General features: G+C 50.8%; 1 protein-coding gene and 2 long non-coding RNA genes across 3 annotated transcripts in view; 1 reads left to right on the forward strand and 2 right to left on the reverse strand.

The window, feature by feature from the left end:
- The window catches only part of LOC148124369 (uncharacterized), a 129111-nt gene that overhangs the window by 23790 nt on the left and 81188 nt on the right, over positions 1 to 24133 (reverse strand). The window lies entirely within an intron of this gene.
- Positions 1 to 24133, forward strand: part of LOC148124370 (uncharacterized) — a 110952-nt gene that overhangs the window by 12712 nt on the left and 74107 nt on the right. The window lies entirely within an intron of this gene.
- Positions 1 to 24133, reverse strand: part of LOC113451150 (ATP-dependent chromatin remodeler CHD3-like) — a 48888-nt gene that overhangs the window by 4682 nt on the left and 20073 nt on the right. Inside the window, 10 exon segments of the mRNA XM_087917110.1 lie at positions 1941 to 2144; positions 2567 to 2791; positions 4903 to 5003; positions 5006 to 5077; positions 6156 to 6303; positions 7348 to 7478; positions 9472 to 9740; positions 19284 to 19405; positions 20406 to 20579; positions 22136 to 22254. Coding sequence (XP_087773236.1) covers positions 1941 to 2144; positions 2567 to 2791; positions 4903 to 5003; positions 5006 to 5077; positions 6156 to 6303; positions 7348 to 7478; positions 9472 to 9740; positions 19284 to 19405; positions 20406 to 20579; positions 22136 to 22254 — 1565 coding nt within the window.

A 24133-nucleotide genomic window follows, 5' to 3' on the forward strand; every position in this document is an offset into this window, starting at 1 on the left:
AAAGACCAAAATGCCTCCTTACCGGCAATCAAAACTCAGGGAAGCGACGGTTAACCCCCAAATTAATATGAGACCAACAATGAAGAAGCAAACAATTTCCCAATCAAGAAGCAACCAACACAGCCAAACAAACAGTCACAGCAGGCTAATGAAGGAATGGCCAGGAAAAAGCAACAACACCGCCACCGACACAGACAGGGCAAGCCACGGTATGTAAACAGAGAGCAAGCCCCACCCTCTTCTAGCACTGGTGACATTCCCTAGTTGGGTCATGAAACGTCAACAAGAAGACCAAGGTCAGGGAGCACCAAGGACTCCACAGTCCTCCTTCCTTCTTTTTCTCTGCAAACTCCACTCCCTTGTAGCACTGAGGGGGGTCGTGAAACGTCTGCAAGGAAACCACCAGGCTCAAAGAACACAAAGATTCCCCGGTCCTTTTTTTTTTCCCTCGTCTTCCTCCTCCTCTTCCTCCTCCTCTTCCTCCCCCCTCTTCTTTTTCTCTGCAAACTCCACTCCCTTGTAGCACTGAGGATGTTATGTTACTAGCTGGGTCATGAAGCAAGGAAATCACCAAACTCAGAGAACGCAAGGATTCCCCGGTCCTTTTTTCTTCTTCTTCTTCTTCCTCCTCCTCCTCTTCCTCCCTTCTTCTTTGCAAACCCCACCCCCTCCTAGCACTCATAGTGTTCCCAAGCTGGTCATGAAACGGCTGCAAGGAAACCACGAAGCTCAGGGAGCACCAAGAACCCCAAAGTCCTCCTCCTCCTCCTCTCCACAAACCCCGCTCCCTTCTAGCACGGAGGAGGTTCCCTAGTTGGGTCACGAAACGTCTTCAGGAAAACCACCCAGCTCAGAGAGCACCAAGGATCCCAACCCCTCCCCGGCCCTCCTCCTCCTCCTCCTCCGATTCTCACTCTTTAACCCTGACCTTCAAATACTCCCTTTCATTTTTTTAAGCTCAAAACCGCCCAAGGAGCTGCTGTCTACAGAGGAATTATTGAGTCTGTCATCTGCACCGCTATCACTGTCTGGTTTGGTTCTGCAACCCAACGGGACCGAGCAGAGCATGATTAGGACTGCAGAAAAAACAACTCTATTCTATTCTATTCTATTCTAATGCTATATTTTATTATTCTATTCTAATTCTATTCTATTCTAAAGTTTATTATTCCTTCTATTCTATTCTATTCTATTCTAATTCTATATTTTATCTATATTTTATTACTCTATTCTATTCTAATTCTATTCTATTCTAAATTTTATTATTCCTTCTATTCTATTCTATTCTAATTCTATATTTTATCTATATTGTATTATTCTATTCTATTCTAAATTTTATTATTCATTCTATTCTATTCTATTCTATTCTAATTCTATATTTTATCTATATTTTATTATTCTATTCTATTCTATTCTATTCTAATTCTATTCTATTCTAAATTTTATTATTCCTTCTTTCTATTCTATTCTAATTCTATATTTTATTATTTATTCTATTCTATTCTATTCTATTCTAATTCTATTCTATTCTAATTCTAATTCTATTCTATTCTATTCTAATGCTATATTTTATTATTCTATTCTATTCTATTCTATTCTACTCTACTCTACTCTACTCTACTCTACTCTACTCTACTCTACTCTAGTCTAGTCTAGTCTAGTCTAGTCTAGTCTACTCTACTCTATTGTACTATTGAGCGGTGTATACAGTGGTAAATACAATCTTATATCAGAAAAAGTCCCTTGAGAGAACCAACGCAGGTGGGACTGGCAATGCAAAGCTCCCTGTTCAAAGCCTCCCAGCTCCGCCTAGCCAGGGCTGACCTCAGAATCCCCTCACATTTGCTCAGGGTCTGGCTGCCTCCCGCCCCCCCTCCCCCCCCCCTTAAGATCTCTGCCCCGCTCCCTCCGATGCCCTTGCCGGCCCGCCAAAGAGATACCTGCAATTCCTTTATCCAGGAGCAATGCCAGTAAGAGAGGCCAACCCATTTGACGAAGAATTCGCGCTCCGAACGTCCCTGGAGCAACTTGGGAGGCGGGTCGTCCGGGTTGCTGTCAGGGGGCACGGGGACCGCAACCGGCGTGGGGGGCTCTCCCCACCGCCAGTGGAGAATCTTCTGGACCCGGCCTTTTAGCATGGGGCACTGCGAAGAGGAAGAAGGAGCCATCAGAAATCAGGGCGCTGATCTCGCCCGCCTGCCCTCCTGGAGACAATGCAGGTATTCCTTCACTTACAACAGTTCATTTAGCGACCAACGTTACGGCGGCACTGAAAAAAGGGGGGGAGGGCTGTTTTGACCCGTTTTCACGCTTACGGCCATCGCAGCAACCCCCGTGACCGCGGGGAATGCTGGGACGGTCGTTAAGTGCGACGAGTGGCCCTAAGCCGCTTTTTTGCAATGCCGTTGAAACTTCGAAAGGCCGCTCAGTGAACTTTTGTAAGTTGAGGACCACCAGAAGGATATATACATTTCAAGATAGAGGGTGAGGGGTGAGGAACCCTCTCCCTCCTCCCAGCCTCCCTGGTCACCCCGCCGTCCGGAATCCTTCCCCAGTCCTTCCTCACCGTGCAGCGGGGGCACAGCCATTCCCCGTTGGGGATCTCCGGGAGGGGTGGGTTGAGGCAGTGGATGTGATAGGAAGAGATGCAAGCGTCACAGCACAGGAGCTCCCCGCCGTCCTTGCAGACCCGGCAGTATTCCATGTGGTCGTCCTCCTCTTCCTTCTCGTCCAGCTCACCTTCGTATTCCTCATCCTCCTCCTTCGGTTCCCACTGTACCCCTTCTTTCTCCTGTAAGCCAGGGACACGACAACCACAACACCACCAGAAAAAGAGAGAGAGAGAAAGAGAAAGACACACACAGAGACAGACAGAGAGAGAGAGAGAGAGAGAGAGATGGATTATGGTACGAGGGTTCAGCCCAGAGCAGGGCTGAGGAGTCTAAATGAAGAGGAAGTAAAAACTCCGGCAATGATGTGCAAGAAATTTGAAAAAAGAGGGGTGAGCGGGTTTTTTTTTAAAAAAAAAACATTTGGGGGGTGGTCCAGAATCACTTGCTAGAATTCAGGATTCGATATAAAGAGTATCCGAGGGAGGCTCGGTGGCCAAGACGCTGGGCTTGTCGATCAGAAAGTCCGGCAGTATTGGCGGTTCGAATCCCTAGCGCCCCGTGACGGAGTGAGCTCCCCGTTCCTGGTCCCGGCTTCTGCTAACCGAGTCGCTCAAAGCGCGCGCAAAAATAAAAATAAAAATGCAGGTGGAAAAATAGGGACCCCTTGGTGGGAAGGGGGCAACGCGTTCCGTGCGCCTTCTTTGGCGTTTAGTCCTGCCGGCCACGTGACCACGGAGACGTCCTCGGACAGCGCCGGCTCTTCTTCAGGTTTGTAACAGAGACGTGAGCAGCGCCCCCTAGAGCCGGAAACGACTGGCGCGGATGCGCGAGTGGATTTACCTTGACCTTTCCTTAAAAGAGATCCAGTTCCAGATCTTTGCAGGTCCCCAGCATGACTCTCCCTCTTTACGGGTAGTCCTCGGCTTACGACCCTTTTAGGTTCAGCCTAAAATTCCCATCGGGGAGCAAGACAGAGGCGAAGGGAACTTTGTCCCAGTTTCGTCCACCTGTCTTATCACAGTTGTTAAGCGAATTGTGGCTGTGGTTTAACACAGTCGCACCGCTGTTAAAGGAATCCGGCTTCCTTACTGACTTTGTTTGGCAGAAGAATGACAAAGGGGGGTCACGTGACCCGCTTCCCCCCCACACACCCCCCAGGGCGACGCTGCCACTGTCGTAAATACGAATCGGTTGCCGAGCATCGGGGTTTTGATCAGGTGACCACAGGGATGCTGCAACATATGCGAGCAGTAAAAAACAGTTGCATTTTTTCAATGCCGTTGTAACCTTGAACGGCTGTAAGTCAAGGAACTACCCGTACTGTTCTAGCGAGACGGGAGGCGCCTTCGCGGGGCAGAATCATAACAGAACAACAGAACTGGAAGGGACCTTGGAGGTCTTTTAGTCAAGCAGGAGACCCTACCCCGGGAGTCTTCAAACTTGGCAAGTTTAAGACTTGTGGACTCCCAGCTCCCAGAATTCCTCCTCCAGTCTCATATCAGCTCAGGGATACCGGGAGCTGGAAGTCCACGAGTCTTAAACTTGCCAAGTTTGAAGGTCCCTGCCCTCCACCACTTCCCACAAATGGCTTTCCAGTCTTTTCTGGAAAGCCTCCAGGGATGGAGCACCCATGACTCCAGAAGCCAACAGAACCTCAGAGCTGGAAGGGACCTTTGAGGTCTTCCAGTCCAACCCCCTGCTAGGAGGGCCAACCCAAAGGCAGGGAACCCCGAAGCACCTGAGCAGACAGGAGTCCTTCCCGAAAACCCCAGCTCGTCTCCGTGTTCCTGTGCACGTAGCAGCCCCCCACTTCCACAGTCCCTCCCTTTCCACCCTCCCCGGCCCACCAGCCGCACCCCAGGCTTCCAAGTCCGACTCACAGGAATCCGCCCAGGTGCAGTCATTCAGCAGAAATCCGAATTTCCCAGAGGGTTTGGATGCAAAGCAGGGAAGGAGGGCTGGATGCCCACTTATATTTGGTCTGCCAGTCACACGGCCACGCCCACCCGGTCACACGGGGCCCCCTGGCCACACCTACCCAAGTCACACAGCTGTCTAGCCACGCCCACCCGAGTCACATGGCCGTGCCCACCCAAGTCACGTGACCACCTGGCCACCCCCAACCAACAAAACCACGCTCACCAACCAAGCCACCTCCACAGAAGCAGTGGTTAAAAAAATGTGAACCCCACCACGTCCAAACTGGAGGGTTGGGAGACGGGGGGAGGCTAACTGGGAGAGGTTGCCCGTGGTGCAGCCAAGAGGCAAGGAAGAAAGGCGAGCGGCTTACGCAGTGAGGGCAGCTCCATTTGCCCTGCGGGGCCTTGTCTAGCTCCGGATCCAGGCACACCAGGTGATAAGCTCTGGGACACGAGTCGCACAGGATGATCTCCCGCCCTGCTGACACACCTCGCAATAGTCTTGGTGGTCGGTCTCGTAGCCGTCGGCCTCTTCTTCACCGGCAACTGCCAACCCGGGGAGGGGAGAGAGAGAGAAAGGAAAAAAGGGGAGGGGTCATCCCTGGCGTCCCACCCCACGCGCTGTCTGCTCTAGTCCTTCTTATAGACGAAACCCTCCAGCATTATCTTGCTACGGACATCAAAAGTTGGGGAAAAAAAGATCTGCCCTTTTTCAACAACAAATGCCCTCTTCTCCTTGTCGGTTAGAAGTTAATCAGGTGCCCCCTTCCTTCCTGGGCGATCAGAGAAGGCTTTGCTACATCTACCTCCTGTTGCGGCCCACCTGCGGCCAGCACTGAGCTGGCGGCAGATTCAGACAGCGAGGAGGTTGGGGAGGAACCTGGGCCAGTCCTGGAGTCTGGGAAAGGCTCGGACGAGGGCTCTGCGTCGGAGGCAGAGATGGGGCCAGGGCCGCCTGACATTTCCCAGCTGCCTATGGAGTCGGAAATCAGTGGGGCAGAAGAGCAGCTGGAGCCTGTTCCCAGTGTGTGCATGCACAGAGCTGCCAGAAGAATGGAACAGCTATGGAACAAAGGTCACACTCAGAAGTAAAGGCATGGGTCAGGGGTAGTCAACCTTTTTATACCTATCGCCCACTTTTGTATCTCTGTTAGTAGTAAAATTTTCTCTAACCGCCCACCGGTTCCACAGTAATGGTGATTTATAAAGTAGGGGACAAAACCCTACCGCCCACCATGAAAGCTGGAACGCCCACTAGTGGGCGGTAGGGACCAGGCTGACTCCACCGGCATAGGTGGACAGTGAATGGCCCCTCCCATAGGGAATAAAGAGGAGTGAGGCGGGGTTGCAGGAGACAATTAGTTCAAATTCATTTGGGTGAAGATCTGTTCCTGACTCCTTGCAAAGTATTATCTGCCACAGCATGGCGTTTGGAAACTATCGGCCTGGCAACTCTCAGTCAGTAGTTGTGAAATCTCACGAAAGACTGTTCGCTGGGATTTTGCCGGAGAGGAATTCCCTTTAAAACCTAAACAAAAGGGGTTTTATTGGGACGAGGAGTCGGCTTCGTGATCTTAGGGAAGCCTAGGTCGGAAACCTCCCCGGGCGATAACCTTAACCTCACCTTTCTTCTTCTTTCGTCCAGGTCGACCTCGCCTGACTTTCTTGACCCTTCCTGAACTATCCGAACGCACGGAAGAACTGTGAACACTGGAGTTGTCCAGGTCGGATTCTTCTTCCGGTTCCGCCACTTCGTCGCTCTGAAACAAATGCTGTACATAACCGGAGCGGCCCTCCATTAGGAAAAAGCCACAAAGAGGCCGAGATGAAGAGGGACGGTGGGAAGGGGACGGAAAGGAAAGGGAGGCGGGGGGGGCCCTAACTTCGGAGCTATGGCCCAAAAGCCGGCGGAAAGAAGCAAGGAGAAGCTTTCCACCTGACCCCATCCAGCTACGAGAGGTTCAACCGGCTACAGAATTGACCAACCTAGTTCAGCTATAAAAGGTTGGGTCTTGGGGACTGCATGCAGGTCTATGTCACACGGCAAAGGTTGAAGGATGGGAAGAAAGGCTATGAAGGTGGATGTTATAAACAAGCAAGCAGTCGCAACCATGCTGCCGTAGTCCGTAAAAGGAATCATAAAAGCCAAGGATCCTGTCGAAAGGGTCCCACCAGCACTGCCAGGGCTTAGAGCAAGGGTGGGTCCAACTCTGGCAACTTCAAGGCTTGTGGACTTCCAATTCTCAGAATTGAATTCAAAGTTTTCAACTCCCAGAATTGAACTCCCAGAGTTAAATTCAAAACTCATCCACTCCCAGAAATTAAACTCAAGGTTTTCAACTCCCAGAATTGAACACAAAGATCTCCCAACTCCCAGAACTGAACTCAAAATGTTCAATGCCCAGAACTGAGCTCAAAATCTTCCAACTCCCGGAACTGAACTCAAAAGTTTTCAACTCCCAAAACTCAAAAGCCTTTAGATCTCTGGACTCCCAATTCCCAAAGCTCCCTAACCAGCTGTGGGGAATTGAAGTGCACCGGCCTTAAAAGTTGCCAAGGTTGGAGTCACCCCTGGCTTAAGAGTCATCGCTTGTGGCTGGTGGTAACCTGCGTGGCGTGCGTAATTGAAATTAAAGAGCTTAATTTGCAGAACAGCCATCGGTCACAGGAATTAGCTCGCTTTGAGACGGACCGGCAGCCTCTTTCTCAAAAAAGCCCCAAAAAGCTCTTCCTTCCTGGCTAATTTTGCCCAGAAACGCCAAGGCCAGCTCAGGGTTCACATTCACGCACACAACTCCAACGGAAGCGCGCCTTACTGAGCTGCTCTTCTTGCGCTTCCCGCCGATCACGCCCAACTTGATCTTCAGGGGCGCCATCTTCTTCCCCTTTCCCTTCCTCTTCATCTCGGGGACGCGAGGGCTTTTGCTCCGCTTCTTGTGGCCGGGTCCTGGGGAGGGGGAGAAGGAAGGACCTTTGGGGTGAACAGTCAACGGTTGGCCCTGGTCGGAAAGAGCCGCGGTTGTCCCGGGGGCGCTCCAAAGCGGCGAGCAGATGGCAAACCTTGGCAAGGGAGGCTCGGCATAATTACATCCCAACGAGATGCTTGCAGAAAAAGCGTAAGCATCTTGGCTGTCGCCCTGTCCGCTCTAAAAGGTAAGAAGTAAAAGGTTCCCCTCGCACATCCGTGCTAGTCGTTTCCGGCTCTAGGGGACCGTTGCCCATCTCCGTTACAAAGCCGAAGAGCTGGCCCTGTCCGAAGACGCCTCCGTGGTCATGTGGCCGGCAGGAATAAACGCCAGGAGGCACACGGGACGCTGTTTACCTTCCCACCCTATTTTTCTACTTGCATTTTTTATTTTTTTTAAACGTGCTTTCGAACTGCTAGGTTGGTTGGCAGAAGCTGAGACAAGGAACGGGAGCTCACTCCGTGACGTGGCGCTAGGGATTCGAACCGCCGACCTTTCTGATCGACGAGTGCAGCGTCTTAGCCGCTGAGCCCACCATGTCCCTCCTCTCCACTCTGCTCGCCTGCACGGAACCAAACCCGGGGAGGAGAAAACGTGACAGGGGAGGGGTAAGACCACTCAAAGTTGGCCCTTTTCCGTTCTCCGGGAAGGTTGGAGCCTGCCCAGCGGAAGCGTGGAAGGCCGAGGGACACTTAACCTCGGGTTGAGGGTGAACAACTTAGGCCGAAGTTTGCCCAAGGAAGCAAGGGGCCTCTTTATACAGGAACATCCCGTGCTTGACCTCTCAACTCTGAGAGGCAGGTAAAAGCAAAGGTCTTCTGCTTTTAGGTCCAGGATGCAACGCCCTGACTCTTGACCTTCATCCTGGAACTATCTCAACCCTGAAATATGGGCACACTCTCCTATTTGTGGAGTGTGGACTCCTTCATGTGGTGGTTTTCTTGCAGAGGTTCCGGGACCCAGCTAGGTAACATTATCAGTGCTAGAAGCACCTGAGGGCAGGAGAAGAATCAACGGGTGGAAGCTAAGAGGAGCAACCTAGAACTAAGGAGAAATTTCCTGACAGTGAGGACAATTAACCAGTGGAACTACTTGCCACCAGAAGTTGCGGATGCTCCAACACTGGAGGTGTATAGGAAGAGAACAGACAATCATAGGGTCTCCTGCTTAGCAGGGGGGTGGACTAGAAGACCTCCCAAGGTCCTTCCAACTCTGTTATTCTACATAAGAAAGGAGTGGGGTTTGCAGAATGGAGGGAGGAGAGAGGAGGAGGAGGAGGAGGAGGAGGAGGACAACATGATGATGATGACTCTGGGGTCCTTCTCTGAGCTTGGTAATTTTCTTGCAGACATTTAATGGCTCAACTATCTAACATCATCAGTGCTAGAAGGGAATGAGGTTTGCTCCCTATCTATATACGGTCGCCTGCCCCGGCCATGTTGGTAGATGCGTAGTAGCTTCCTTGGTTGTTCTTTGATTGGGGAATTGTTTTCTGCTTCACTGCTTGTCTGGGGTTAATCCCTGCTTATCTGGGGTGTGAGCTGTTGGAGAATTGTGTGTTCCTTGCAGCACTGATGATACGATTTAGGAAGGTCACGAAACATCGAATGTGCAAATTGGAGGTCAGCACGCTCTACACAGAAAACCACCAAGTGCAGAGAGCACAAAGCAGCCCACAATCCCCCCCACCTTCTCCTCCTCCTCTCCAAACACACCCCTCCCTTTTCTAGCACTGATGATGTGCCCTAGTTGGGTCGTGAAACATCTGCAAGAAAACTAGAGAGCACCAAGGACCCCCGGAGTCCAACCCCCAAGCTACAAAACTCCTCTTCTATTCACAGCTTCTCTTTCTTAGCAATACCAATATTCTCTATGGGTGACGGCTCGTCTCTGGGCATCGAAGAGCTGACCGGACCCATCCAGAAACTGCCCCTCTTCGTGCCCCCACCCCTCCGGGGAAAAGCTGCTACTCACCTTTGCCCTCTTTGGTTTTGGCTTTGCGGATGGGAAGAGGCTGAGCCGGGGGCTGCAGCAGGTGTTGGGGCTCAGGTGAAGGGATCACAGCCGACACGGCGGCTGAGACTTGTTCTGCTACGGCGGCCGCAGCGGCGGCGGCCGCAGCAGCCACGGCGGCCGTCGATCCTTTGAAAGGGTTGTTGGCACTGAATTCTCGCCACTTGGCTCCCATAATGGTCATCATTTTGGACATGGGGATCTTGGGGTTCTTTTTGGCAATGAGAGGCCTGGAGGGAGGAGAAGGGGGGTGGGGGAAAGGGTCAAACAAACTCAAAGAGAGGCTAAGCAAAACATTTCATGGATAAAAATCCTAAAGGGGAAGTCAAGAAGCATGGGAAACAGTGAAAAATACGATAATAAAAGCCCAGTCCAACACAACTGGAAAAGAAAAACAAGAAATCCAAGAAGTCGCACAAAGATCTCTCCGATAAACTGAAAGACAAAGCGGATTAAGTACGAAAACGGAAAGGGGGACACCTCGCTAGCGCAGAATATCAGCAGGCAGTCTGAATCTGCAAAGATTCAAGTTTTTGAAAGATGAAGAGCCGATCCTCCGCGTTGAATTACGACCCAACGGGCACCTAGATGGCCAGACCGACATCCTCGCCTTTCTTTCGTGAACAAGATTAAGAGGCTCACCACAGAACGTCCCCAAGGTGCCTTTTCTTTCTTTTTTTTTTTTTTCCAAGAGGCAACTAGACTTTTGGGTTCTTTTTCCTTGAAGACGCTTTCGCTTCTCCTCCAAGGAGCTTCTTCAGCTCTGAGCTGGATGGAGGATGGAAGGACTGATACGCCTTGCAGACAGCTGGTCATTGGCATCCTTTTTTCAGAGACCCGCTGAGGCCGCTTGGAGGTTTGTCTGTGTCCTCAGCGTCACCTGAGTGCAAGTGGGGGGGGTGGAGCCTTCTTGGGGGGTGGGGGACTGAAAGGAGCTGCGTTGTGGAGTTGTGCTTCTTGCAGGATCCCAAAAGGGGGCCAGCAGAACTATTTATTATCAGGTTCTAAAAGGGAACGTGAGGATGGAGCCACTGAGGGGGTCCAACAAACAGTTTAGGCTGGAAATCTCTGAACATATCACACATCAGATGCTGGGGAAGAGGGTGGGTGGGTGGGTGGGAATATAAAATTAAAAATGGCTAGCCGAGATAAGAGGGAGTCTGCTCCTCCAGCGAGCTGCAGCATCGCACAGCAGTTGCTTCCGCTCCCTCCTCCCCCAGGAATCAGACACACACACACACACACACACACACACACACACACGCACAAACACACACACGCACAAACACACACCAAAGTAGAGGATTAAAGGGGCTCTTATCAGTCTCCAGGGAAGACAAGAACTGCCAAATTGGAACAGGCCAACGCTCCATTTAATCCGGCCGGGGCCGATGGGGCGCTCGAGCGAGTGGGAGGAACGATGTTGAAATCTTGGCAGAGCCAGAGGCACAAGCTTCCTGATGTTCTCACCCGCCCACTCACGACCCCCCCCTCCCCTTCATCTCACCCCCCCCCGCCCCACCCATTCAAGCCCCCAACCTCCCAGCCAAGAACCCCGAAGCAGAAGACATCCATCATTTGCAATTGTTCTGCTCGTCGGCTGTCAACACTGACAGCCCTGCAGGATGATGTCTGACCTGACATTGGGGGCGGGGGGCGCTTCAACCTACCAAGAGCATTGGTTGAAAATGGGATAAGGTCCGGCTAAAATGCCTCCAAGGTTCCTGTCATTCTGTGAGGCTGACTAGCTTGCCTCCAGAAGTTGTGGGTACACCAATGTTCCCCCCACCCCACCCCTCAAAAAAACACCGGACAGCCACTTGTCCAGAATGGTATAAGGAATCCAGAGGATGGGGGGGTGGGGGTTGGACTAGAAGACCTCCGAGGTCCCTTTCAACTCTGTGGTTCTGAATAGCTTTTGCCTCTAGAAGTTGCGGGTGCTCCAACACTGGAGGTTTTTAAGAAGAAGACTGGACAGCCATTTGTCCAGAATGGGATAGGGTCCCTGGCTTGAGCAGGGGGTTGGACTAGAAGACCTCCCAGGTCCCTTCCAACTGTTATTTCAAAAAGGAGGAGGAGGAGCAGGAAGAAGAGGAGTGGAAGAGGAGGAAGAGGAGGAGGAGGAAGAGAAAGAGGAGGAGGAGGAAGAAGAGGAAGGAGAAGGAGGAGGAAGAGGAGAGGAGGAGGAGAGGAAGAGGAGGAAGAGGAGGAGAAGAGGAAGAGGAGGAGGAGGAAGAGGGAGGAGGAGGAGGAGGAGGAAGAGGAGAGGAGGAAGAGAGGAAGAGGAGGAAGAGGAAGAAGAGAAGGAAGAGGAGGAAGAGGAGAGGAGGAGGAGAGAAGAGGAGGAGGAGGAAGAGGAGGAGGAAGAGGAAAGAAGGGCCTCCTGCTTGAGCAGGGGGTTGGACTAGAAGACCTCCAAAGTCCCTTCCAACTCTATTATTCTTTGGTCTATGGATCCCTGGGCTGGCAGAAAATCACAGCAGGACCAACCTAGCTTAGGTCTGCAGAGTTAGCCCTCCAATTACAACAGCTCATTTAGTGACCATTTGAAATGAGAACGGCACAGGAAAAAAAAAAAGCGGCCCCCGGGGCCAGGGCTGTTTTTCACCCTTACAACCGTTGCGGCATCCCCACGGTCACGTGACCAAGATTCGACTGCTTGCAACTGGTTCCTATTTATGATGGTCACAGCATCCCAGCCACACGTGATCCCCCTTTTTTTGGGGGGCAACCTCCCGGAAAGCAAAGTCCGGGGGAATCCGCCAGATTCACTGAACGACCGGGGTCATTAAACTTAATTAACTGCAGCGATGGCTTTATCCTTTCCTTCTTCTGAGCACACTTGGAATCCCTTCCGTTTTGACTCAGACGCGGCTTGCCCGACAACTACGGTCGTGCAAGCTTGATCACAGCTGAACAGAAACGTAGATGCTTTTACAAACCACGGTTTGGAAGATCATTGCGTTGTAGAAATCGTAAGCCGTGTTAAAAAAAAAAAATAGGCAGGATAACAGAGAGTGTAAAAAGGTGCGAAAGGCAGGAAAGTATATGCCCTCTTTCCTTAACTCAGGAATGCCCAATGGTTTGTGTTTTGCTTTTTTTTTCCAGACCAAAAGTCATTCTTGGACCTTGAATGCCATGCAAGGAGCTATGTAGGTAGTCCTCGACTTACGACTGTGATTGAACCCAAAACTTGCTAAGCGAGACATCTGTGAAGTTTTGCCGCACATTATGACCTTCCTTGCCTTTTTCTAGAGTCTCAAGATGTTGAGACTCTAGAAAAAATGCAGAGAAGAGCAACCAGGATGATTTTAGGGGACTGGAGGCTCAAACATACGATGGACGGTTGCAGGAACTGGGCCTGGCTAGTCTAGTGAAGAGAAGGACCAGGGGAGACAGGAGAGCAGCCTTCCAATATCTGAGGGGCTGCCACAGAGAGGAGGAAGGGGGTCAAGCTGTTTTCCAAATCCCCCGAAGGCCAGACAAGGAACAAAGGATGGAAACTGAGCAAGGAGTGATTCAACCTGGAAATAAGGAGGAATTTTCTGACAGGGAGAACCATCAACCGATGGAACAGAAGTTGCCCTCGGAAGTTTATGGGCGCTTCATCCCTGGAGGTTTTCAAGAAGAGACTGGACTGCCATCAGTCAGAAATGGTGTAGGGTCTCCCGCTTGGGCAGGGGTTGGACTAGATGACCTACAAGGTCCCTTCCGACTTTGATTATCTGTTAAATCTGTTATTCTATTCTATTCCTATTCTATTCAAGTCACCATTTTCTGCAATGAAACAGCCTCAAGCAAAACTTTCCTAATAATCTACAGATTAAGATACTATCCTAATCTTGAATAAGTATAATTTGTATCCAGGTAAATCAGATCATGAAATTGTTGCCACAGTTGTTCAGTGAATCCCTGCAGTCGATAAGTTAAGTAACCTGGTTGTTAAAATGATCTGGACGACTCCGGGGCACTATGACCGTCATAAATATGAGTCAACGGCCAAGCAGTCTGAATGTTGATCAGGCGATCCTGGGGATGCTGCAAAGGTCTTAACTGCAAAAAAAAAGGGTCACCGGTCTTTTTTTTCCCCCAGTGCTGTTGTAACTTTGAATGGTCACTAAACGAACTGCTGTACGTCAAGGACTGACAAGGAACGGCCAGGACAAAGACAACGTAAGGTCGGAACAAAAATGAAATCTGATATGATTTAATGTGAGGCCTCTCTATATCAGAGGAAGGTGAATACAATAAATTTTTTTTCTCTCTCTCTTCTATTACATTAGGGCGGGAAAACCAATGGGGGAAGGGCACATTTTTCCAGTCTGGGGGTGGGGGTTGGGGGCTTTCCTTCCAACCATTTTAAAATTTATCCCGGCCTGCTCATCGCTGCCTGGCGCTATATGATCTCATTTTTATTTTATTTTTTGTTTGACGAGGGGATTGGGCCCTGTTTAATTATTGATGGTCGATACCTCCCACAATGCACTGCAGACGGGCGATTAAAGAATAAGGAGAGGTGCCATTAAAGGAATACGAGCTTGGAGCTTTTTTAAAAAAAGGAGAGGAGGGGGGAGTGGAGAGAGAGAGAGAGAGAGAGAGAGAGAGAGAGAGAGAGAGAGAGAGAGAATTAAAAAAAAAGAAAAAAAAGATATGCAAGCCCGGATCTGAATGTATTTAATTTCAAAATGGTTTCCAGAAATAGGCGTGTCTCAGAAACAAAGGCAAGCTCTCAACAACGACAACAACAACAACAACAACAAAAAAACCACCGGGCACAGCGGGTCGGACTCTCGTGCGTGCGTGCGTGTGTGTGTGTGTGTGTGTGTGTGTGTGAAGATTGTGGCAAAGGGAGGGGCTGGGGGTGGGGGGACGAGGTGGGGGAGGAGGAGGAGGAGGAGGAGGCAGGCGGGCTCAAGGATAACCGCAAGATAAAAGGGAAAGCGGGCAGCCTCCGCGGCTGATTGTTTCGAGGCTGCTTGGAGCCAGATGGGAATAATTCCGCATCCAGGCCCAGTTGAAAGGGAAAAGGAAAAAAAAGAAAAGAAATAAAAACAGAGGTAGAATATTAAAAGCAGATCGAGGAAATCGAAGGGGGGGAGGGGGACGGGGGACGATTAAGGGGGCCGGAGGATAAAACATATAGAAAGAAGAACGGTGGCAGGAATTGGGGTGGTGGTGGTCTCGTCTAGAGAAAGGAAGGACTCGGGGTTATCCGGGATTCGAAGGGCGGCTACAAAGAAGAGGAGCCCGGGGGTGTTGGGGGTTGGTGGGGGGAAATCAAATTATTCTCCAAAGCCCCCAAAGGCGGGAGAAGGAGCAGCGAATGGAAACTGGTCGAGGGGAGGAGGAAGCTGAAATTGAGGAGGAATTTCCTCAGAAATGAGGACGATTCACCGTGGAACAACTTGCCACCAGAACTTGTGGGCGCTCCGTCACGGGGTGGGGGGCTTTTTTAAGAAGAAGACTGGAGAGGCGTTTGTCCAGAATGGGATAGGGCCCCTGGCTTGAGCAGAGGGTTGGACTAGAAGACCTCCCAGGGTCCCTTCCAACTGTTATTCCGAAAAGGAGGAGAAAGGGTTCCTTCCATTATTCCTCCGTTACTCTAACGAAGAAAAGGACTGGGGTGACCCAGTATTTGAGGGGCTGCCCCAAAGAAGGGGGTGTGGGGTGTCCAACTATCCTGCAGAGCCCCTCGGGGGCAAGAAGCAACGGACGGAAACTCATCCGGGGAGAAGCAACCTGGAATTCAGGAGGAATTTCCTGACAGCCAGAGCAATCAGCCGGTGGAACCACTTGCCACCAGAAATTGTGAGTGCTCCAACACTGGCCGGCACATATGCACACCACAGATCCGCTTGTGTGAACAGGGGTTGGTGTGCACGCGCATTCGCACCGGCCCAACGCTCACATGGTCTCCCTTTCTACTCCCCCAGGCAAAGTAGGGCAGAATCAGTGAACTAACTGGAGGTTGTAACCACGCGTCCCCCTTCTCTCCCCGCCGAGAAAAAGGAACCTAGGCCTATAATACAGCTAGTCCTCCACTTACGACCCCCACTGAGGCCCAATCGAGACAGTCGTTGAAGTGAGTTTTGCCCCCTTAAAGGGCCAACATTTGTGAAGTGAATCGCTGCAGCTGTTAAAGGAGTAACACGGTCATTAAGTGAATCCGGCTTCCTCCTTTACGCTTGCTTGTTGGAAGGTCAGGAAAGGGTGCGATCCCCTAGGACGCTGTGGCCGCCATAAATATAAGTTCCGCTGCCAGAGGTCTGACTTCTGACCGTGTCTGCCAAAGGAGAACGCTGCCAACGTCGTAAGGGTGAAAAACAATCATAAATCCTTTTTTTTTTCTTTTTCAGAGTGCCTTTGTCAAGGTTTTAAAGAAGGGATTAGACAGCCATTTGTCTGGAATGGGATACATACGGTCTTCCTGCTTGAGCAGGGGGGGGGTTGGACTAGAAGACCTCCAAGGCCCCTTCCGACTCTGTTATTCTCGCCCGATCGCATTGGGGCAAGAGGCTCCTCAGAGACCCTGGGCCCACCCAAGCCTTAGCAGCCTCGGTTTCGCCCCACGATTTCAGGCAGCTCTTTATCCAAACTGCAAAGCACTCCCAAGTTTCAAGACCTGTTTTCTTCTCTCCCTGCCCCCCAATTTTAGGGTTCCTAGGTGGGACAACAAAGCCCCGTGTGTGTGTGTGTGTGTGTGTGAGAGAGAGAGAGAGAGAGAGAGAGAGAGAGAGAGAGGCAGAAAGAGAGAGAGACACAGAGAGAGAGACGGACAGAGACACAGAGAGACAGAGACAGAAAGACAGAGAGAGAGAGAGAGAGAGAGAGAGAGAGAGAGAGATGGACAGACAGAAAGTGAGAGACAGACAGAGAGACAGAGAGAACGACAGAGAGATACAAAGACAGAGAGAGAGAAAGAGAGAGAAAGAGACAGAGAAACAGAGAGAGAGAGAGACAGAAATAGAGATGGACAGAGACACAGAGAGACAGAGGCAGAGACAGAAAGACAGAGAGAGAGAGTGAAAGAGGGAGAGAAAGGCAGGGAGAGAGACAGAAAGAAAAAGAGAGACAGAAAGACGTACAGAGAGAGAGAGAGGAAGTGAGAGACAGACAGACAGATAGAAAGAGAGATACAAAGACAGAGACATAAAGACAGAGAGAGAGAGAGAGAGAGAGAAACAGAAAGAGAGAAAGAGGGACAGAGAGAGACTCATAAAGAGAGAGAATAAGAGAGAGAGAGAGGGAGAGAGGGACAGAGAGAGACTCATAAAGAAAGACAGAGAGAGAGAGAGAGGGAGGGAGGGAGGGATGGAGGGAGAGGGAGAAGGAGAAGGAGAGGGGCCACTTGGCTTCCCACCGCTCAGGGCAAGGTACCTGCAGGGACAAACTCTCCTCCAGAGCCTTGTACTTTAGGAGCACAGCTTCCCTCCCCTCCGAGCCCCCTCCCAGAGCCAAGGGGAAGACATCAAAGGGCTCCCGGGGGCTTCCTCGGGAGGAATTCCCTCTCAGTCAAGGGAGCTTTTGGCCAGTTCCAGCCACGGTGGCAGCCGCAGGGAGGGAAGGCAGGCGAGGCAGGCTGAGGTGCCTCCCGCTCAGGCCAAGTGCCCAACCATTTAGAGCTAATTAGAGTCAGGCTGAGGGTTCCCAACACACACACACACACACCCCGCTGCTTCAGCCCCACTTCAGGAGGCCTGTCCCCCCCCGCCGGAAACCTGGAATAAATCACCGCCTTTATTAAAAACTGCCGGGGCCCAGGTGGCCTTGCGACGGCTGGTGCCAGATTCCTGTCGTTGGTCACAGAGCGTCGGTTTGGCAGCCGAGAGCGGCTCTGCCCGCCAAGCTGAAGCCAGGAGATACCACAGGGGCGCTGCCAAGGCCACTGGCTGCTTCCTTGCTAGCTGACATAAGCTCAGCCTCGCCTGGCTAGAACTGCAGGCTGGCAGCCAGAGGAAAGCCTCGGGACGCCGACTGCCGCCAGAGGTTGCAGGATTTGCCCAGAACAAGGCCCAGCCGGCTTAGGAGCGCCGAGAAAGCGAGCGGGGGAAAACCCTCCCTGTTCTCCAGGTGGGCGTCTTGCCTTCCTTCTCCCGGTGTCTTGCCGCTCCAGAGGGGGCAGAGACGGGGATGAGAAGCTCCCTTGGCACAAGCCGAAAATTTCAATTCCGACAAACGTGCCGACTCCGGCAGACGTCTCTCCAGAGAAGAGGACGATCGGCAGAAAGCGTGGGTTCAGGTGCCTCTGCAAATCTACCGATTCGTGTTCAAAGACTCATCCCTCCTCGAAAAGACTTGTAAAATTAAAATTCGACAGAAGGAAACAACCATGATAGACAGACAGACAGACAGACAGACAGATAGATATAGATGACAGATAGATGATGATAGATGAGGAATAGGTGGATAGGTAGATTAGATAGATAGATAGATAGATAGATAGATAGATAGTTGATGTTAGAGAGAGAGAGAGAGAGAGTTGATGGTAGATAGATAGATAGATAGATAGATAGATAGATAGATAGATAGATAGATAGATAGATAGATAGATAGACAGACAGACAGACAGACAGACAGACAGACAGATATGAATGGACAGACAGGAGGGAAGAGAGATGGATACAATAGATTAGTTAGGATGGATGGACAGGCAGACAGATGGGAGAAAGAGAGATGGATACAGTAGATCAGATAGATGAATGGATAGATAGATGGACAGATGAGAGAGAGAGATGGACAGATGGATACAACAGATCGATCGATTGATAGATGAGAGAAAGAGAGATAGATACGATCAATGGATGGATGGATGGAAAGATAGATAAGACAGACAGACAAGAGAAAGAGAGACGGAATGCAATAAATCAATAGATGAGAGAGGGATGGATGGACGGATGGATGGACGGACAGATGGTAGAGGGATAGGTAGGTAGGTAGATGATAGATAGATGAGAAAAAGAGATAGAGAGGGGGACGAAGAGAGAGATGGACCCCCCTGCACACAAAGGCCACATCTCATCTATCAGGGAATGTCATCCGGGGGGAACTAGGAGATGTAAGAGGTGTGTTCGAGTGGATGTGTGTTTTTAACCCAAGGATCCTTATAAAACCACGATTTTTACCATGACTCTTTTTCTTAAGGTGACCTCTTTTTCAAGAGGCCACCAAAAAGCGCTCTAAATAAATGAATAAAGTGTAACGATTAAGTGCTGTTTCAATCTAGGGAGGTCTGTAGGTAAAAAGGTCTTTTAACTTACAGGCACAACCGACCCCCAAATTTCTGTTACTAAAGTCCGACAGCTGCTAAGTGAGCTTTGCCCCGTTTTGCGACCTTACTTTGCCACAGTTCAGCATATCACCGCCGTCGTTAAGGGAACCGAGCGATCGTTAAGTGAAGCAGGCTTCTCCCATTGACTTTGCTTGTTAGAAGCCGCCTGGGAAGGCTACAAACGGTGATCACATGACCCCAGGATGCTGCAACCGTCGTACATAGGCCCTCTAATTCTGATCACATGACCACGCAGAGCCTGCCTTGGTCATCGAGCGTGAAAACTGGTCCTAAGTCCCTTTTTTCAACGGCTTCGTTAACTTCAAGGGGCTGCTAAACCAATCGTTGCAGAACGGGGACTACCCGGTATTCCCAAGCGTGACCTAGACCAGAGTTTTATTTGGGGAGAAGGTGAGGGAGGGTTAACCTTAAACCCTGCTGGGTTGAATCTCCCTCGCCTCACCCCCCGCAGCCTGCCCACCCCGGCTGATATTCAAGAACCCACCTCATAAACTGGCTGAAGGCTTTGTAGTTTGTCAAGGTGTGATAGTCTTCCTCGGTGAAAACGTGGTCGACGTCTTCCAGGCCCCAAGTCATGAGCAGCTGGGCCGAGGACTTCTGCTCCACCTTCGAAGGAAGAGGATAGAAAGGCTCAGGGTATCCCTCCAAGAGCCAAGGAGAGAGGGAGACAGAGGGGGGGAGAGAGAGAGAGAGAGAGAAGGGGGGAGGGAGGGAGGGAGGAAAAGATAGAACGAGGGAGGAAAGGAAGGAGAAGAAAGAAGTAAAGAAGGAAGAGAGATAAAAGGAAGGAAGGGAGATGAGAGGAAGGAAAAAAAGAAAGGAGGGAGGGAGGAAGGGAAGGAAGGAGAGAAGGAAGAGAGGAAAGAAGGGAGGAGAAGAAAGAAGTTAGAAGGAAAGAAGGAAGATAGAAGGGAAGAAGAGAGATGAGAGGAAGGAAGGAAAGAAGGAAGGATTTTCATTTTGAAGAAGGAAGGAAGAAAGAAAAAAGAAAGAAAGAAGAGAGGAAGGAAGGAAGGAAGGAAGGAAGGAAGGAAGGAAGGAAGAAAAAAAGGTTAGAAGTAAAGAAGGAAGTTAGAAGGAAAGAAGGGAGATGAGAGGAAGGAAGGAAAGAAGGAAGGATTTTCATTTTGAAGAAGGAAGGAAGGAAGGAAGGAAGGAAGGAAGGAAGGAAGGAAGGAAGGAGATGAGAGGAGGAGAAAGAAAGAAAGGAAGGGAGAGAGAGAGAGGGAGGGAGGGAGGGGAGGAGAGAGAGAGAGAGAGAGGGCTTTGGCCTCTTTTGTTTTGCAGCTTAGGAGAAAAGTCAGGGATCAGCAGAGGTTCGATCCTAACCCTAACCCACTCTTCAGCCTGAAGCTAATTGCTCTTGTACATGTTGGGAAATGCCCGACAAGGCAAGGAGGAGTCGTCAAGCAGGGAACTAGCCTTGAATCCTGGCGTAGTGGCAAGAGGCATTAGCCTATCTGTCTTTCCCCAAGGGAAGGTGAGCGGTCTGGGAAGATTCTTGTACTACAAGTAGCGGACAACACAGCTGTTGACCTGGACCTTTCACTAGTCCATCAGCCACGAAGGAAGAAACCGGGTCTCCGAGGCCCAGAGACCTTCTTACCTTTGGCTTTTGCATTCCGTCTTCTTCTGTCTTTTTCCGCCGCTTGGTCTTCTTCTCTTTCTTCTCCCGATGTTTGCGCCGCTTCTTCTTCCCCACCCCTCCATAATCACTGCCACCGCTCTCCGACTTGGCCCGGTACTCCTCTCGGTCGGACTCAAACTCATCCTCACTGACCTGCCAAGGGGAAATAACAAAAGCTAACAACCCAGAACCCAAAGTAAGCGAGATCGTTAGCATTAATTAAGGACGAGCCTCCCTGCTGAGCACAGAGAAGCTCTCGTGCCAGGACCACAGTCGCCCCATTGTGTCATAATTTCATTGCGACATAATGACTTGGCAAACAAATAAAACAATTTGGGGTGTTGTTGGGTGGTTTTTTTTTTTGTCAATGTGAAGAGGAGATTCAGAAAAGCTTTCATGGCAAAGAGGATTTGGCCGGGTTTGGCTGAGGGTAAGAAACACTGAAGGGTTTCTATCACTCTACACCAGGAGTGGGGAAAGACGCACAGGATTCCTGAGCATGCCACGCGTCTACGTCCATAGGTTGCAAAGGGGCCGCTGTTCCCCACCCCTGGCCTACACAGATATTTATTTGTTTGACTCATTTCTATAGCCACCCCTCTTCAGAAACATATATTACAATATAAAAATCTTAAAAACCCCTTAAAACAATAAAAACGACACAATGCACAGTTCTAAGTGCGAACGAATGGGACGGAATGGAACAGAGAATGGGATGGGATGGAATAAATAGAATACAATAAACAGAATATAATTGAACATAGAAAATAAGAGGACAGAATGGAATGGAATGGAATTCTTTATTGGCCAGGTATAAGAACAGATTTTACTTGGGGCCATTGCGTCATTAAAAAGGAAAAGGCAGGTTATTTTTGCTGTTTCATCCATTCGCTATGCCTCTGATCCAGCCAGAACCTTCTCAAGAACAGCATTATTTATTATTTATTAGAGCATTTATATAGCTACTGAAGTCACTCTTGGTGACTCTGGGAGGGGGCTTGCAAATACAACACCCTGGTACAAAAAACCCCAATCAACCCTTCAGGCAGCAGCAATTGTACTAACCCCTTGAGGGTGTAATTCTGGGGTCTCCAGGCCTTGGAAAAGAGCATCAATGCAGGGGGCAATGTTATCTCTGCAGGGAGGGAGCCACCACGGAGAAGGCCCTTCTCCTGGATCCCACCAGATGGACCTCCTCAAGAGAGGGGACCCCTGGCTCCCTGCTCTGCTGGGTCACATCGATGTAACTGGGAAAAGTGGTCTGGGGCCAGGTTATTTGAAGGACCCTCTTCTCCCAGGGACCACCAGGACCTTGAATGGGGGCCTGGGAGGAAACTGGCTCCCGCAAGGGAGGCGACGCAGGCTCAAATCTAGGCTGGCACAACTTTGAACCGCATTTTGACCCCATGGAAGCATCACTGGCACGACGTGAGGCCCAACTCCCCCATGAGTTTATTCCTGGGTGAAAACAAAGGCCAGAAATCCTGCCGTGGATGGGCCAAGCCAAGCTTTCCGTTCTCCCTACCCGCTCCCCGCCAAAAATTGTTCTCCTCTACCTAAGGTCAGAAAAGGACACAGAAGTCCAAATTCGGTGGGTGAATTGGCTTTACGTAACTGATTTCTCACCGAAGTACCCAATCAGCAACCACGATACGACGTTAATGGGGTCCGCACGGAAGAGAAGAAAAGGCTTGGCTGGAATGACTTACTAATTTTTTGCGCTTCCTGGGTTTCCCCGGCTTGTTATCCTTCTGCTTTTTCGGCCCTCGTTTCTTCTTCTTGACGACGAGGGGACTCTCTAAGCTGCACAAATCCTCCTCTTCGTTGTCTGGAATACAAAACAGGGGGAAAGGATCCCCTCATGTCAACAACAACCACCACAACAACAGCAACAACGAAAAAGGGAGACAGAAGGAGAAAGAATTCCCTCGCCTGCTCTGAGACCGCTTCAGTGCCACTTCTGGGCTCAACAGCGAGGGGCATGAGTGGCCCTCTTGGAGCCTGGCCGCCGACCCTCCCTCCCTCCCTCCCTCCCTCCCTCCCGCTGCCACTCACACCACAGCGCGGAAAGGGCCAGGCAGGGAAGGGCAGCACAGGGAAGGCTGAGATTTCCTCCGAGAGGAAGGTCCTGGGTGGCCTCTCGAGTTTGGGGTTTCCCTGCAGACATTTCGTGGCCCAACTGGGAACATCGCTGGTGCTGATTAACCCCTCTAGCACTGATGTGGTTACCCAGCTGGGTCATGAAACGTCTGGAAGGAAATGACCAATCTCAGGGTCTCTCCCAAGGACCCCACAGTTCTCCTCCTCTTCCTTTTCCTCCTCCTCCTCCTCTCCACAAACCCCACTCCCCTTAGGGAAGGGAGGGAGGGGGGGAGGGGAGAAAGAAAGGAAAGGAAAGAAAGAAAGTGGGGAAGGGAGAAAGAAAAAGAAACGAGAGGGAGAGAGGGAGAAAGAGGGAAGGGAAAGTGAAAGATATGGATGGATGGATGGGTGGATGAATAGAGGGAGGGAGGGAGGGAAAAAGGAGAGGAAGGAAGGACCACAAACCCTGGCATTAGACGCAGCTTCGGAGGATGTTTTGAAACAGCAAAGCAATCCAGGGCTGGAAGGGAAGGGACCTCAGAGCTCATCCAGTCCAAACCCCTGCTCCAAAAGCGTTGTGGAAGCGAGGTTCTCTCTTTTGACCCACTCACTCACATAGCCACAAGCCACGGCCACAGAACCGGTAGTAAAAACATTTGAACCCCACCGCTGCTTGTAGCACTGATGATGTCACATAGTTGGATCGTGAAACGTCTCCAAGAAAGCCACCAACTTCACACAGCCCCATAGTTATCTTCCTCCTCCTCCTCCTCCCCCCGCCCTTCTTCTCCTTCCTCCATTCCACAAATCCTTCTGCCGCCAAGGACGTTCCTTAGCTGGGCCACTCAAGGAAACAACCCAGCTCAGACTGGCAAAGAACCCCCACCATTCCACCCCGGGTATTCTCTTCTATTCAAATCCAGCGTTGTCACCCTGGTCCAGACAAGTTGGGTGACTATTTCCGCTTTTTTCATGTGTGTTTTTATTCTCCACGCTACTTTGTAGAGCTTGGGAGAGACCCCAAGCTCCTTCTCCTGTCTCTCCTAGGCTTATTAGGAATGACGAAAAATGTACTTAGCAACACGATGATCTCTAGAAAGGGGTCAGGCTTCAAATTTCCCAAGGCCTGGCGGGAGTGTGGAGGGTCACACGCAGCAGGCCAGACCCTTGAAGGCTGCAGGTGTGGCAACACAACGTAACTCCTTAATAGGGGTCACCGGGGCCAACTCCCCTCTCATCGCCCGTTGTTGTAAATCAGAACCAACCCCATCTCACGGCCGCAGAAATGACTTCGCCGTATTAAAGATGGAAGAGAGGCCATTAATCCGCACGCCCCGGGGGAGGGGGTTCCTCCGACAGCTTTGCAACCCCCTGCTCTCCCCCTTCCCCCCGCGCACGGAGGAAAGGTTTGTAGTACCGGCGGCCGTGGCGAACCGCGCACACACGCCAGCGACTCCTTAATATCGCAGGACAGCTACCTCGGCGGTAATTAGATGCTGCAGACTCTGGGCCGCCTCCAGCGATTTCTTGTCGCCTCAACCAAGACAAAATGGGCCGGGGAAAAAAAAAGACAAGGGAGCCCCGGCCGTTAACCCAGCTGTGATTAATGTGGGGCATCCCCCAAC

This window comes from Pseudonaja textilis, chromosome Z, assembly GCF_049901715.1.
Source record: "Pseudonaja textilis isolate UNSWEBS1 chromosome Z, rPseTex1.2, whole genome shotgun sequence".
Taxonomy (NCBI): domain Eukaryota; kingdom Metazoa; phylum Chordata; class Lepidosauria; order Squamata; family Elapidae; genus Pseudonaja; species Pseudonaja textilis.